The sequence below is a fragment of the Dama dama genome, chromosome 12, assembly GCF_033118175.1.
Source record: "Dama dama isolate Ldn47 chromosome 12, ASM3311817v1, whole genome shotgun sequence".
In the NCBI taxonomy this organism is placed as follows: domain Eukaryota; kingdom Metazoa; phylum Chordata; class Mammalia; order Artiodactyla; family Cervidae; genus Dama; species Dama dama.
Genome location: NC_083692.1, coordinates 76,184,654 through 76,197,846, shown reverse-complemented (window position 1 = coordinate 76,197,846; position 13,193 = coordinate 76,184,654). Strand labels below are relative to the sequence as shown.

The 13,193-nt window shown below is 39.8% G+C and overlaps 2 gene segments (V, D, J or C); both read right to left on the bottom strand.

Moving 5' to 3' along the window:
* Positions 1-54: 54 nt before the first annotated feature.
* Positions 55-3,013, bottom strand: LOC133066920 (T cell receptor alpha variable 8-4-like). The segment is given in 4 exon segments: positions 55-63; positions 255-300; positions 2,507-2,663; positions 2,773-3,013. Coding segments are annotated over 4 exon segments (258 nt in total).
* A 4,313-nt stretch (positions 3,014-7,326) lies between these two features.
* Positions 7,327-8,118, bottom strand: LOC133067342 (T cell receptor alpha variable 21-like). The segment is given in 2 exon segments: positions 7,327-7,875; positions 8,073-8,118. Coding segments are annotated over 2 exon segments (474 nt in total).
* Between the last annotated feature and the right edge of the window lie 5,075 nt (positions 8,119-13,193).

Genomic DNA, 13,193 nt, shown 5'->3' with positions numbered 1-13,193 from the left:
CCAACAAACCCTGCTCAGCTGACACTCTGTGACAGGAAGCCCCACCCTCTGGTCTCAACTGAACTAAAAACAGGTTAAAGAGGGGTGAGAGTGGAGGGAAAAGGTGACATTCAATATTTTATACATAATTTTGAACTTGTGAAATGGAAGTTCCTATTTTCTCCTGATATATATTAATAAATAAATCTTAGGCAATAAAAGTGGAAAAATATCAGAAAAAGCTGGTATCTATACTTCAAAATTTTCCATCTTACCTTTTGTTTATGACTCCCTGTTTGATCCAGGGGACTTTCCTGAGAGCTATGGATAAAGATAACGATGTAGATAAAGATAATAACAATCAATGTAGATATAGATATTTTGCATTATGGTTATAAATGTCTAGTTCTTGAATCAGGGAATAAGACAGAGCTATTAATTGAAAGGACTATTCATCAAAAAGCATGCTTCGTATATGTCGATAATGATTTAGCTTTTCTTCACACAAAATTATCCTCCTCTATTATTACTAACCCCCATTTGAAAGAGTTTTCCAGGGGATGGAGTGGTAAAGAATATACTTGCCAATTCAGGGGACGAAAGAGATGGGGATTCGATCTCTGAGTCGGGAAGGTTCCCTGGAGAAGGAAATGGCAACCAGCTCCAGTATTCTTGCCTTGCAAATCCAATGGCCAGGGGGGCCTGGAGGGCTATAGTCCACGGGATGGCAAAGAGTAAGACCCGACTGAGCGAATGAACACATGAAAACACAGAATGAGTTTCGGAGGTAGGAGGTAGATGGGCCCCTGGGCTAGACAGCTGGTAACTGTCAAGCAGAGTAAAATTCAAGCTTTGTTTTCCCTATAGACTCCAAATACTGAGGGAAGAACCAATTCTACCTTGTTGGAACTGTCCCTTTGACTTGCTTTTCACTGCTTTTATTATTATAATCATACATAATGGGCTGCCTCAGAGAATCAGCCCCTCGGCCTGACTGCTAAAGGGCTTTTGTTCATGACCTGTCCACCTGTGGATGGTAGGAAAGAAGAAATTAATACATCCCCTGCCTGAGGCTTGCCATTCTAGCAGATGTTTACAAGATTAATTTTGCCTTTTTAATTTGTTTCCTCACCTTCCCCCTCCCTGTTCTGTAAAAGAACCTGGCATCCAGACCCAGACAAGATGGTTATTTTGAGACATTAGTCTGCCATCTTCTTGGTCAGCCAGCTTTCTGAATAAACTCCTTGCCCCCACACCTCTTCTCTCAGATTCATTAACCTGTCATGCTAATTAGCCTCAGTAACCAAGACAATTAACAGCAGGAGCTGAGCTCTGCTATAGTAAAAAAGTGACCACTTCTGAGGTCAAAAGGTCAAGGAAAACTGTGCAGGCACAGAGAGACTCCTCAGAGCTCAAAAAGGAGGTGGCACCACCTCATAACAGATGATGCCAAGCATCCCACAAAGCTCTGTGCTGGAATTCATCTTGGCAAAAAGATGCACGTGCATGTTTCAGGAGTGTCCTAAAACAGGTCTGATGTGGGGAAAGGAGAGAGATCTCTGGCCAAAGATAAACACAGACCCAGAAGAACTTCCCCATACAGATGACTTAACCACCTCTTCACTGCACTCCTCATCTTCCTCCTCATTAGGGAGGATGCCCTTGTGTCTCCTGGATTGGCAGGCTGATTCTTTAGCACTGCACCACCTGGGAAGCCTATTAATGGAGACTGATGAATAAAGGAGAACTTTTTTGGCTTTACAATATATTGTGTTTTGGAAAGGTCACCCATATACATCCTTAAGTGCCAAGAGTAATTAGCTCCACCAGTCCCAAGTGCTTTAGTCAAAGAGCTGAAATCCTTTAAGGAAAGAAGCTTCTTAGGATACTAGCAAAATAGTCTGGAGATAATGCAGTTAGAAATAAGGTATTGTCCTGGGTTTTTTGTTTGCTTGAGAGATGAGATTAGTATTATAGAGCAAATTCTCTGACTTGTGTTGTATCAACTCACATGGCCAACCTCAAGCTATTATATCTCAGGCCATCACTATTCCAAATGACATGGGAGTAAGTAGCTTTCTCCAGCTTGCTGAAAATTTTACAGCCTCATTTTCCCTAGAATTCTGAATCTAGAGGACAAAAATGCCAAATTTCAGAAAACAGGAGTCTTTCCTTTGCAAAATGATAAAGAAAAAAGAATAGAAAAGACAATAAAAAATGAAGAAAAGAAAAATCTAAGATGCCCATGGGAACCAAACACTTCCAGGAATCTGTATTATCTGTACTATTTGCCTTCACAGAACATGCCAACTTCCTAAATATAACAAAGACTGAGCTACAGTGTCCAGGAGGTTTGTGTTCAGCTCCTCCTGCAGCCCCAGGCACTGTGTCACTCAGAACACAGAAGTATTTGGCGGAGTCTTTCCAATGAGCTGGTATTTTCCTCAGGTGGAAGGACTTCTCACTCTTCCTAAGTTCAGTCTCAAAACCTTTGATGCCTGAAACAAGATTGTCTCCAGACACTTACTTCAGGAGAAGCTGGGGTCCTTGGTCCAGGTACTGCACGAACCAGAAGAGGTATGGTGAAACAGAAGATGAGTAGCTGCACTTCAGCTCCAGACCGGCTCCTTCAGAGACAGTGATGTGGTCATCAGGCTGGGTCACTGACTGGGCTCCAGCTCCTGCTGAAACATCAGTGCTGAATCAGTGAACTCAGCTAAAACAAAAAGTCCCTATTCAACATGGAGCAATATTCCATGTGTGGACAAAGGAGTAAAATGGAGTAATACTCACTCAGAAACAGGAGCATCTCAAGCATCAAGGTGAACACCAAGGTCATAGTGGAGCAGTGAAGAGGCAGTGAGCTCCTTTCTAACGGGTTCCCCACAAATAAGTTTGAAGACTGGCTGACTTGAACCCAGGTTTCTCTGAAGTTAAGAATGACAAAGGATATATATTTCTTCTGATGGAGATTGTAGGGAGGTTGTTAGGAAGAGAAGCTGTCTTAACAAAATGCCTGTCTCTGGTGTCTGAGATGCTTGACATCTCACTGTGTAAAAAATGGTCAGAATATCTCTTTAAAACCTAGGGTTTTGTGAGGTTCTTCTGATCCTTCACAGAAAAGCAATTTCCAATTTAGGCAGCAGTGCCATCCAGAGGCCAAATAGAGAACTACAGAGAAGTTCACTTTTCATTAACATGCCCCACCCTTTTACTGCCCTTCTGTGGTTGAATTTCAAAGCATTATGATTATGTACAGAAGAGGATTTATATGTTGTCAGCCTTGAACTATTTGGCTTTTTAAAAAAACAGAATTGTGAGTTCAAAATTTCCTGTGTACAGAGAACTATATTCAATATCCAGGGGTAAACAATAATGGAAAAGAAAATAAAAAAGAAAGTCTATATATGTATAACTGAGTCACTTTCCTCTACAGAAGAAATTAGTACAACATTGTCAATCAGCTATCCTTCAACTTTTAAGTGTTGGATACAAAATAACTTTTAGAATGAAACATAAAATCACAATGTTACAATTTTTTTAGTTTCCAGATTTAACTGAACCAGAAGGAAATAATCCAATATATTTCAACTGCAGAAAGAGAAGAGCCATTAATCCAGAAGCCTTCAGTAATAAAGGTGAAATTCAGACATTCTCAGTTGAAGGAAAACTAAGAAAAGTGGTCACCAGAAGACCTACCTTAAAATTATGTCTAAAGGAAACTCTATAAACAGAAATAAAATTATAAAAGAAGGAGTCTTGAAACAACAAGAAGGAATAAAGAATACAATAAGCAAAAATATGGATAAATACAATAGACTTTTCCTCTTGAATTTCCTAAATTATATTTGGTGGAAATATTTTATAGCATATTAAATGTGTTATATAATAACATATACATAATAATATAATTATATATCTGGGAAAAATTATAACACTGTCTAATGAGGCTCTAGACACACATGGAGGAAATACTAAAGAAAATTATTTTATGAATGGGGAGAATAAAAATGTGTAAAGGGAGGCAATACTTATACATTACATTCAAATAGGTAAAATAATATTACCAATAGACTGTGTTATGTAAATGCAATAACTGGAGCAACCATATAAAAACAGCTATACAATAAGACACATCTAAATGCTATAGGTAGCCATGAAATTAAAAGATGCTTACTCCTTGGAAGGAAAGTTATGACCAACCTAGATATATTAAAAAGCAGAGACATTACTTTGCCAACAAAAGTCCGTCTGGTCAAGGCTATGGTTTTTCCAGTGGTCATATATGGATGTGAGAGTTGGACTGTGAAGAAAGCTAAACACCAAAGAATTGATGCTTTTGAACTGTGGTGTTGGAGAAGACTCTTGAGAGTCCCTTGGACTGCAAGGAGATCCAACCAGTCCATCCTAAAGGAGATCAGTCCTGGGTGTTCATTGGAAGGACTAATGCTGAAGCTGAAACTTCAATCCTTTGGCCACCTCATGCAAAGAGTTGACTTGTTGGAAAAGACCCTGATGCTGGGAGGGATTGGGGGCAGGAGGAGAAGGGGATGACAGAGGATGAGATGGCCGGATGTTATCACCGACTCAATGGACATGAGTTTGGGTGAACTCCGGGAGTTGGTGATGGACAGGGAGACCTGGCATGCTGCAATTCATGCGGTCGCAAAGAGTCGGACACGACTGAGCTACTGAACTGAACTGAACTGACTGACATGCTCATAGTAGCTTCTCTTGTGACTCAGACCATAAAAGAATCTTCCTACAATGCGGGAGACCTGGGTTCAGTCCCTGGGTCAACATGATGCCCTGGAGAAGAGAATGGCTATGCACTCCAGTATTCTTGTTTAGAGAATTCTGGTAGGCTACAGTCCATGAGGTCACAAAGAGTCAGACACAACTGAGCAACTAACAGACACACACACACACACACACTAAATGCTGCAGATAAATTGAAGTGTAATCCTAGAAAATGTTGAATAATTCACAGGAGGTTAGGAGGAAAAACATAGGGGACAAAAAAAAAGCCCCCCCCAAAATCAAATAAAATGGAAGGCTAAACCCTAAAATATCAAGACATTAAAAACAAGTGATCTACACACAGAAACTAAGACACAGAAGTTGACCTGAACACACCAGTGACAAAACAGCTCAGACAAGAAGTGGGTTAAGAAACACGACCCAACTATGACTGTCTGAGAGAAATTAATTTCAAATAAGACATAGTCACCTTGAAAGTAAAAGGATGGGAAAAGATGTATTATGCAAACATTGATCAAAGGAAAGTATAATGGCTATATTAATATCAGATAAAGTAGACAGACTCTTGAACAAAGAACATTATGAGAGACAGAGAAATATTATCTACTGATGAAGAGGATAATTTACTGAGAAGACATAGTAATCCTAAATGTATATGTACCAACTAACAGAGCTGAAAAATAAGTGGAACAAAAATTAAAGCTAAAAAGAAAAGAGACAAATCTAGAAATATAGTTAAATACTTCAATATTCCTCTTTCAACAACTGGTAGAATAACTTGCCAGAAAATCAGCAGATATATAGAAGAACTCAATAACACCACTAACCAGTAGGATTTAATTATCAGCTATACAACACTCCACCCAACCAGAGGAGAATATACTTCTTGCCAAGTGTCTGTGGAATATATACCAGGTAAGTCCAAATCTTGGGACCTAAAAAAACTCAACAAATCTAATGTAAAAGAACTGAAATATAAAGAGTATGTTCTCCAACCACAATGAAATAATAGCATAAATAAATAACAGAAAGATACAGGAAAATTCCCAAACATTTGACAACCAAACAACACACTTCTTAATCATCTATAGGTCATAGAGAATGTCTCAAGGGAAATCACTGAATTTCCCATGAGTTGAATAAAAATGAAAATAACAGCATACCAAAACTGGGGGGACACAGCCAAAGAAGTATTGAGAGTGAAATTTTAGCATCACATGCAAATATTAAAAAGGAATAAAATCTCAGATTATCCAAGCTTCTACCTGAAGAACCTGGACAAGGAAAAGATAAATTAATCCAAAACAAGCATAAGAAAATAATAAAGATAAAAGGAGAAATCAATGAAATTTAAAAGAGATAAACAATAGAGAAAATCAATGAAACAAAGAGTTGGTTCTTTAAGAGGATCAGTAAAACTGACAAAGTTCTAGCAAAACAGACGGGTGGAGGGGAGTGGGAAGAACAGGTACAATATCAGCAGGCTAATTAGCAGTATGGCATCCCATGTGATTGGCTAGGGATGAACATTTGCCTTTCTCCAGTTGGTCATAGGCTTCTGTCATAGCTCAGTTGGTAAAGAATCTGCCTGCAATGCAGGAGACCCTGGTTTGATTCCTGGGTAGGGAAGATCCACTGGAGAAGGAATATGCTCCCCAGTATTCTTGGGCTTCCCTTGTGGCTCGGCTGGTAAAGAATCCACCTGCAATGTGGGAGACCCGGGTTTGAAACCTGGGTTGGAAAGATCCCCTGGAGAATTGAAAGGCTACCCACTCCAGTATTTTGGCCTGGAGAACTCCACGCACTGTATAGTCCATGGGGTCCCAAAGAGTTGGACTCGACTGAGAGCTTTTCACTAACTAACTAACAGTAGCAGTTGGTCCTGAGTTGAATGAACTTCTGAAGTATTATGCTAAGTAAAGTAAACAATGCCAAAATGCCATGTATTGTAAGATTCTATTTGCATAAAATGCATAGAATAAGCAAACCCTTGGTCAGAAAGCAGGTGGGTGGCTCCCAAGGATGTGTGCCTGGGGAGCTCGGGGAGTGACTATGTCACGGGCCTGTGGTTTCCTTTCGGGGTGATGACAAGGTTTCAAATCTAGATAGAGGTAGTGATTGTGCCATGTTGTGAATATACTAGACGCACACTTAGGTGTTCATTTGAAAGAGAGAATTGTGTGAAATGTTGCTTAATCTCAACAAAACTACTATTTTTGACTTTTTATTTTGTGTTAGAGAAGAGCTGGTTAACAATGTTGTGTTATTTTCAGGTGCACATCAAAGTGATTCCGTTATCCATACACATGTATCTGCTCGTTTTCAAATTCTTTTCCCATTTAGATTGTAAAACTATTACTTAAAAGGAAGTTGATGAAAATCTAACAATCAAAGAATTCACAATACAATTTTAGATCATTTTAAAAGATTTTTTTTAATTAATTTATTTATTTTAATTGGAGGATGATTACTTTACAATATTGTGATGGTTTTTGCCCTACAGCAACATGAATCGGCCACAGATACACCTGTGTCCCCACCATCCTGAGTACCCCTCCCACCTCCCCTGCCACCCTATCCCTCCAGGTTGTCCCAGAGCATGGGCTTTGGGTGTCCTGCTTCATGCATGGAACTTGCACTGGTCATCTATTTTACCTGTGGTAATGTACATGATTCAGTGCTATTCTCTCAAATCATCCCTCCCTTGCTAATTGCCTCTATCTGGAAGGAAAGTCAATACAGAAAACCCCTTAATGGAAGAAGTTTCCTCAGCTCCAAGCCAGGACGTGGTTGGAGCCCCATCTGCAGTCTGAGTCCTGGGAACAGGCTCCCTCTGCGCACCGTGGCTCACAGCACAGAGGTTGGTGTTCGAGTCACTGTGCTGAGAAGTCACAATGTGTAAAGCACTGTGTCCTGATGGTTTATCCAACGAGACTGTAATTCTTCCACTTGTTTGCTCTTTCTGATTCGCCTGAATTGACAATAGGGATGTGAGCCCTTTCCTGGGATCCTGCCTAAACCACTGCAGGAAGTACAGAGCGCTGTCAGGGTAACTGCAGTTGAGATCCACGCTGTCTCCCTCTCTCACGCTCAGAGTTTCAGGACTCTGACTCACGTCCTGCTTACTGCTCACCCCTGTTCAGAAAGAGAAAACAGAGACAGGCTGGTTAGCGGCTGATTATTCTTGGAAACTAACTTAAGTTTACTTTTTCGCTCTCCACAGGAACTCCCAGAAACCATGCAGGTACAACTCCCTGACTTTCTGTCTTCCCTGGGGAGGAATATCTGGGAGTCGCCCATTCTTTGCCCATGCCCAAATCCCTCTAACTCACAGTTTAATTGTAACCAAAGGATGAGCAGGCTCAGGAATTTGTCCATTCCTTCTGTCCTTTAGACTCACTAGAGAACTGAACTCTTGTGTCTGTAAAATATTCAAGGACTCGCAGGATAAAAGACCTGCTTTGCTGCCTCTTGTGTGCAAAACTTTCTACAGGAAACACAGAGTCAGCCCAGCCAATCAGAGCAAGTCACACAGGCACGGAGTCACACTCGTCCGCGCCAGAAGCCCATCTGCCAGGAGTGCGAGGTTGCCATGGAAACACCATCATCTCAGGGCTAAGCCCAGCGTTGCCAGAGAAATGTTTATCTCTTCCCCTCCTCCTAGGGAAAACAAATTTTAACACATCAGATTTGCAGAATGTGGCTAAGTATGCACCTAGAGGGGCTTCTCTGATGGCTCAAACAGTAAAGAATCTGCCTGCAATGGGAGAGACCCAAGTTCGATCCCTGGATGGGGAAGATCCCCTGGAGATGGGAATGACAACCCACTCCAGTATTCTTGCCTGGAAAATTCCATGGAGAGAGGAGCCTGGTGGGCTACAGTCCATGGGGTGGCAAAGACTCAGACAATACTGAGTAACTCATACACACAGGTACCTAGAGAGAAATGTAAGCATAAATGCTTATGTTAGAAAAGAAGAAATCATAAGTTTTACTGCACAGCTGCAGCTGAACCTCTTCACATTCCTGGAACTGCTCCCTCCTCTTGCCACTTCAGTTCTTAAGAATTGTTTTTCTTTAATTCACACTTTCTTGAAAATCCCTTTCTATCATTTCTCAGCCATCAGATTGCAAAAAGAGTTAATCATAATATTCACATTCAATGTTTGTGATATATCAGGAAATGGCCACTTTCACATCCTATAACTGAAGTATAAGCTAAATAAGATTCATAGGTGCTATTTTCATATTATTGGCCAGACATTCCACTTGTCTGAGAATTTTTAAAGAAATAACCTTATAAATACATTATAAAATTGCATATTGTATGTAGCAAGGATATTTAAATATCCTTCAATACAAATACTCAATATGTTAGGATAGATCTCTATTATAATATACTATCGAGTTGTCAAAAGAGTAAGTAGACTTATTTCTGACTTGCAAAGATTTTTTGGACTTATTCAAACTGGTTATTTACATTTTAAATTAATTCTTGTTGGAGTATAGCTGATTTACAATGTTATGTTACTTCCTGCTGTATAGCAGAAAAAATTTTTGAACTGTTTAACTCTGGAGTTTTTAATTTTTAATTCTCATTTTATGTTGCCTGCAGCATTTATCTCAGAAATCCCTTCATCTTTAAACACGTTTAAGGCTCAGTTTCCTTACCTGAGGATAGATTAATATTATTTTGTGGGTTTTAGATTACAGAACGAGTATCTAAAGTGCTGAGCAAAGGACCTGACATATGGTAGTGGTTCAATAAATGATAATAAAGACTCTGATGTTGAAGATGAGAATGACAAAAAGACAGCAGGCAGAAACAAGAATCTCATGATAATTCTTGGATCTATTCCACTGAAGACATTGGGCAGACTATAAAGCTAAAAACCCAAAAGATCAAAACTGAACAAAACCAGGAGTTATGGATAAGAATACTGTGTCTGTCTCCTTGAATCAGGAGGCTTCCACTTCTCTCCTTCTTTGTAAACCCTCCTCTTCTTCTACCCACAAAGGAGGAGTGAGGAGGGCTGATTCTGTCATTCAGAGTCCATTTATGAGTAGGAGCTTGAAAAAAAAGTGAAAATGCTAGTCGCTGTTTGTGATCCCATGGACAGTATCCTGCCAGGTTCCTCTGTCCATGGAATTCTGCAAGCAAGCATACTAGAGTGAGCAGCCAGTCCCTTCTCCAGGGGATCCTCTTGGCCCAGGGGTTGACCCCGTGTCTCCTGCGCTGCAGGCGGACTCTGTACCCATCTGAGCCCCCAGAGAAGCCCGGGAGATCAGTTCTCAGTCTAACTTAAACACAGGACGCCAGAGCCCACTTCTTCTGCTTACAGCTCCTGCATTTTGAAGTCTTTGCCACCTGTGATAAATGCAGTTCTATAGAGGGCTAATTTAGTGCCCTGGGGTGGGCTGCCTCTTCTTTCTATTTCAGCCCAGATGCCTGAAAAGTAAATCAACTCTTGGCCAATTTGAGGTGTGTCCTATCTTTCCACTTCATCCTTGTTGGAATTCTGAGCTTGCTATTCTGGATTCAGAAGGAAGTAGGAAACTCTCCTTAGGCATGAACCTCAAACTCACCTTTCCTAGAGGTAATCAGAGGACCAGTGATATTAGGTCCTGGAGGTAATAATAATAATTTTGCCCAACTGTTGGCTAATATAAGTGTTCTGAACATGTTTAAGGTAGGCTAGGATGAGCTATGTTCAGAGTTCAGGTATATTAAATGAACTTTTAACTAAAGATATTATCAGCTTATAATAAGTTTTTTGGCACATAACACCATTGTAAGTCAAGGAATATTTGTAATTAGAGACAAATTTATGAATTTAAATTATATTTGTCAGGAAAAAAGAAATGTTGAGAATTAATAGGCAAAGTTGCAACTCAAAGAACTGGAAAAAGTAGCAAGTTAAAATAAAAGAAAGTAAAGGTAGCAAATAATAAAACATGGGCAGAAAAAAACACAATTTGTCAACCATCGTAAGAGAAAACTAAATATATAAAGAACCTTTATCTGTTAAACTAACTGAATCCATAATTTCAAGATTATTAAGTTTCTCCCATAAGGCTATGCTTACATGGCCTCACTATAGTAAACTTTCTGAAAATTGTTTCTAAATCATTAAAAACCCTACACAAATTCTTCTACAGGTAGAAAAGAAGCCATGAATTGCAAGTTACCTAATGAACCATTACAATCTTGATACCAAAATCTGATATTAATATGGAAAAGAAAAAGTTGAATACTAGTATCATTCAAGAAAATGGGGGGAAAGTGCTCAATAAAATAATAGCAAATCAATGTTTCATTATGTAAAAAGAACAAAACAACATTTCTAAGGGCACTTAACCCTAGAAATGAAAGTTGGTTTCACATTTAAAAATCAATTTAAATAAATAAAGAATATTTATCAAAAACACTATAATTAATAGTCACAGTGAACTATTGAATGCTTTACCTCTGAGTTTGGGAATAAGAAGAATTCTATTCAACATTTTATAGGTGATCTTAGCCAGTTAAGTAGGACTTGCTGTATCATTTGTGGGGTGCAGTTAAAATGAAAATGCAGAACGACAAGTGGGCTGGGGAGTCACCTCGTAGGACCACTGCCCAGACCCCAGACCTACTGAGGAGCTTTCCGTTGGTGAGAACACACAGAGGTGCTGGGCGAGTGGTCCCTGGAGAGGACAGGGAAGCTCCACAGTTCCTCTCACAGACCTGACCCTACACGTCTCTTCCATCTGGATATTCATCTGCATCCTTTATCATAGCCTTTTATAATAAACAGGTAAAAATAAGTGAAATATTTCTCCTAGTTCTGTGAGTCACTCTAGGGAATTACTTGAGCCCAAGATTTTGTTTTGTTTTATCTTGTTTTGGGAATCTTCTATCTACAGTCTTTTGTTCAGAAGCACAGCTGATCACTTGGGCTTGTGACTGGCATGCCTTTTTCAGGAAGAAAGTGTCAGAACGGACTAGAATGATAGGATACTCAGGTGGGATTGCAGAGAATTGCTTACTATGGGAAAAAACACATTTGTTGACCAGAAATGTTTTGTGCGAGTAGTAAAGGAGACTCATAGGAAAGAAGGACATAATAGGGCAGAACTGGGTTTTTCCCTACACAAGAAGGAAAAAAATCTTTTTTTTTTTTTCTCTCACACACAACTTTTTTCACAACAGCACAAAACTGTAATCAATCCAAACAACCCAAATATCTACTTCTGGGAGGATGGATAATTAAATTGTTAGATATTCATATAGAGGAACTCTACACATCAATTAAAAAAAGAACAAACAAGACATACACAAAGTGACACCAGTGAATTGCAAAGATACTATTGAGTGAAAAAAGCCAGAGATAATATACACCATGCATGTAGATATTAACAAGTGCAAAATTTCTTTGAGTTCTAAGCTTCCGTTTTGTCCACTTTATTATATGTGTTGTACCTCAGTTACAGAGAGAGAGAGAGAAGAGAAAGCCAAGAAGCATTTTGAATATGGAGATAAACGTCAGTGTCATCACCTGAGAATAAAAAGTGGTTCCTCTGGGGAGGCAAAAATAGATGATGTGGAAGAGTGAGAAGAAAAAGAGAGTGCTATTTGATTTTGTAACTAAAGGAGAGTATTATTTTGATTAAAAAATAAGAAATTTTATTTTTAAAAAGGATGAAAAAGTGAGAATCTCAGATGAGATGAGGTTGAGAAATAATCATTGGCTTTATCACCACCAAAGCCACTGGTTTAAGTGAGAGCTTCTCACGGAGTAATGCTCACAGAAGTCAGGTTCAAGGAGGGGACAGTAAGTCTAGACAGTCAAATAATTTGATTATTAAGGAGAAGAGAAATGTAGTATTGGGCTGGTGGAGATATAACCTTCGAGATTATATTAAAATGGGAAAGATTCTCTTACAGATGTGTGGCCAGATTATTATAAGAGAATGCCAAAATATTTATTTTAGGGAAGAAGGTTCCTGTGGCATCTTTTCAAGGGGCCCAAGACTGGAAACCAAGACTCCATACCACCACTATCCCTTTCGAATCTACACGGGGGAAGCTCTGGGCTGTTTAAAAGAGCAGCCTGATCCATGGACACACGGTGGGGACTGTCTAGGATCCCGGACAGAATGCCCAGTAATCTCTGCTGTCTGGCTGCGTCACAAGAGTTCGTTCTCCATAGGACCACTTGGGAAGAGGCTCTGGGTGCCCAGGAGGAAGGAAAACAGCAAAGACACCCTTACTCTAGAGCTGCAGCCTCAGGGGTTGGGTATGGTCTGCAGGTGCCTGGGGAGCACTGTGTCTGCGCAGCGCAGAGGTAAGTGGCTGAGTCTTCGGGTTTGGGGGCTTCGATGTGCAGAGAACTTCCCTTCTTTAACAAGGTGGCTCTCAGTCTTTCTCTCTGCTTTTCATCCCCAGCTGAGTAAAGAAGGAAGAGGCGTTC